The sequence below is a fragment of the Manihot esculenta genome, chromosome 6 (genome assembly GCF_001659605.2).
Source record: "Manihot esculenta cultivar AM560-2 chromosome 6, M.esculenta_v8, whole genome shotgun sequence".
NCBI classification, from domain to species: domain Eukaryota; kingdom Viridiplantae; phylum Streptophyta; class Magnoliopsida; order Malpighiales; family Euphorbiaceae; genus Manihot; species Manihot esculenta.
Window position 1 is genome coordinate 15546295 of NC_035166.2, and position 3260 is coordinate 15549554.

At 27.1% G+C, this 3260-nt stretch overlaps 1 protein-coding gene across 1 annotated transcript; it reads left to right on the forward strand.

Moving 5' to 3' along the window:
• The first annotated feature begins 304 nt into the window (after positions 1–304).
• Positions 305–2888, forward strand: LOC110616499. The gene is made up of 7 exons (XM_043957762.1): positions 305–389; positions 642–739; positions 841–1050; positions 1151–1243; positions 2128–2229; positions 2323–2673; positions 2804–2888. Exons 1-7 carry the CDS (start codon positions 305–307, stop codon positions 2840–2842), a joined length of 978 nt encoding a protein of 325 aa, XP_043813697.1. The 3' UTR covers positions 2843–2888.
• Positions 2889–3260: the final 372 nt, after the last annotated feature.

Sequence of the window (3260 nt, forward strand, 5' to 3'; positions counted from 1 at the left end):
TCATTTTATATTTTCACCAAATAGAATATATGAAAATGGTAGGTTCATGGAGAAACCTAATTTTGATATTGATTTCATCTCATTTTTTGATATATTGGATGACTTGAAAAAGGATTGTGGATTTGATGTTATAAAAGGAGATAAATTTTATTACTTGAAGGCTGATAAAGCTCTTAGTGATCTTGATGCATTGATAGAGGTTAAAGATGATAAGATGTGAAAAATATGATGGATAGTTATAAGAAGTTCCCTTCGAAACCCATTGATATATACACTATATTTCGAGATTATGATATTTTACCAAATGGACTTGGTGACGAGCTACCCGCAGTTACAGTTGGATCACACTTCTAATCAACTTCAAAATCCAAATGCAACTGCAGCAACAGGTTTACTCATTTAATTTTATTTAAACAATTGATTATGTTTACTTGTTCTATATACAGAAATTATTGTTATTATATTATTATTGTTTTACTTTTGTTTTGAAATAGGTTTCAATACAATTAAAAGAAAAATTAGAGGACCAACACGATGCTTGAAAATCACACAATTGGAGAATGGGCAAAAATTGCCAGTAAAATTTGATGAAGATGATCAAGCTATTGGTGATAATACTACTGCATTTGTTTGGTTTTTAGGACAAACTATTAGAAATGTGTCTTGTTGTCCATTGCAAGTGAAACAATGGAATAAGATTACCGATGATAAGCTCGACCACATGTGGTCTACCATATTAGTACGAAAATTTATATTAAATTACATCCATTATAAAATGATTATAATTTTTTTAGTTCTATTAAGTATCATAATCTTTGTTTCTTACTTCTATGCTAAAAGGAAAAGTTCACTTTTGAGTATTCTGATGCAAGAAAGGGAGCAATTTTCGGTCATATGAATGCATTATATAGGTATTATAGGCATAAGTTGAAGAAGAAGTACTTTGATTCAAAGGCAACTTATTCACTTCGTCTCCGAAACAAGCCTAAGGATATGGATGTAAAAGATTGGAAATATTTGATTAATCTTTGGACAGAAAATACATTTCAGGTATTAAAAATTCGTATAAAATTTAATAATTTATTTTATATGAATTCAGTTTCTGTTAGCTAACATAAATTCTGAAAAATATTTCATTGTTTTTCTTTAGGAGAGAAGAAACAAAAATAAGACAAATAGATGCAAGCATTCTATGCCGCCATACACGGGGACAAAAAGCTTTGCTCGGCTGAGAGATCATATGGTATGAGTTTGTTTTTATTTTATTAGTATTATAGTGTTTTTTATTAATTAAATGATACATAAATAATCCCTTTTTACTGTTGTCGTTTTGTGGACTATGGCTAGAAAGAAACAAAATAGTATTTGATAATTCTAGTTTAGAGCTTGAGAAAGTTTATGATTTGATCTTTTATGGATATTTTATTTGGTTTAAGATGTGCCTAGCTTTCCTTATTCCTTAATCCAAATTCTTTTTAGTAGCTCAACAATCAAGAACTGGTCAACCTGTAATGGTATAAGCTAGCTGCTTGTTGTTATTCTTTGTATTCTGCTATAACTCTCAAAGTTCTAATAAAAGCTATTTTTATCAAAAAAATAATAATAATAATGCCTTTTGAAGTTCATATGATTGTTAGAACTTTTTGATATGTCATTTACTATTTTTTCTATAAATGCCTAATTAGACTCAGACTGCCGTTATTAACCTTCATTTCCCACATCAAAACAAATCCCCTTTTTCTTTATGCTCATTAAAGTTAAACATGGCAATTTTTTAGTAGTATTAGATTAGACAGCAAACACCATTAATAACTCATTCATTTAATGGTGGAATTTGACCATATTTAATATTCTACATATATGAATGAATTATAATTGGTCAACCCTATGAGCATCCAAACTTGTAGAGTAAATAATAATCTAATAGTATTATGAATTTTAACGCTTGAATTGATATCATTAGCTGTAAAAATGTTAGCTCTTTTATACAAGTTTTGTTTATCTGCAGCATATTTGTAGTTAAGTCAATTGACTCTTTTACGGAAAGTTTGGTTTTGCTTGAACTCAAATTTTTATTGATATAGATCTATGATAAACTAATACTAATTGTTATATTTGTTTGAACAGAAGAAAAAAAATGGAAAAACATCTTCTCGCTTAGAGCTTTTTCTTGAATCCAGAAAGAGAAAGCAAGGCAAAGAAATTGATCCAATATCACAAGAAGCCATTGTAATACTTTTTACATATGTTTTATTTATTTGTTATGTATTTTATGCTATATTTTGATTTTTTTAATATCAATAAATATAAATATCTCTATAGGAAAAGTTTCAGCAACTAAAGAAACAACGAGAAGAAGAACAAATTTCATTGGATGATGATGCTATGTTTGCTGATGTACTTGGGCCAGAAAAAAATAGTTATATACGTGCTTATGGTCCTAAAAAAAATGTCACGGAATATTTTAGTGCTAGACCTACAAAGATAGAACTACTTAGACAACTTGATACTTCAAGAAGAGAAGCAAACGAGCGTGTCCAACAAATTCAAAAAGAAGCAAGTGAACAAGTAAATGATGTTAAGAAGCAAATGGATGAGAAACTTGCAGAGATGAATAGAATATGGGAGCAGAAATTCAAGATGCTTTTGGAGAAAAACAATAATATTGCATCAGTAAGTGATTAAAAACTAAGTCTCATTTTTTTTTCTAATATAAGAATTTTTGTAAGCTATATAACTAGTATGAACCTTATCTATTTTATATAATTTTGTTATTAATATTTTCAAATAAAATTTTATACAGCCTATGGAGGATTCCCAAGATGATGAAATTGGAGGATGATTTGCAGTATACTTGAAGTTTTGGATTTTGAAGCAGCCAGCAGCCAGCGGCCTTATAATACTACTTTTAGAAAATTTAGATATTAATATTAGTGTTAGTATAGTATTATAATTTCAAGTATTTTTAGTGTGATTGCTTTATGACTTAAATTAGTTTATTTTGGATATTAGTTATTTTGGATTAAATTTATTGTTATTTTATAATTGTCATTGTGATTGAGTCTTAATATTAATATATAATTATTTTATAAATTTAAATTTTAGCTAAATTTTTTATATAAGTTTTATATTCTATTATAAATTTTACCAAAATTATTAATAGATAAATAACATATGTAATAGTAAATTATAATATAATCCCATTAAATAATAATAAATTAAATAAATATTACATTTTGGCTACAAATAATTAATAGTAG

Excerpts from the sequence above, each read along its gene's own strand:
- LOC110616499 (XM_043957762.1), top strand. The coding sequence starts at position 305 with ATGGACTTGGTGACGAGCTACCCGCAGTTACAGTTGGATCACACTTCT. Across the intron at positions 1,051-1,150 it reads GGACAGAAAATACATTTCAG|GAGAGAAGAAACAAAAATAA; the intron begins GTATTAAAAATT and ends GTTTTTCTTTAG. Across the intron at positions 1,244-2,127 it reads CTCGGCTGAGAGATCATATG|AAGAAAAAAAATGGAAAAAC; the intron begins GTATGAGTTTGT and ends TTGTTTGAACAG.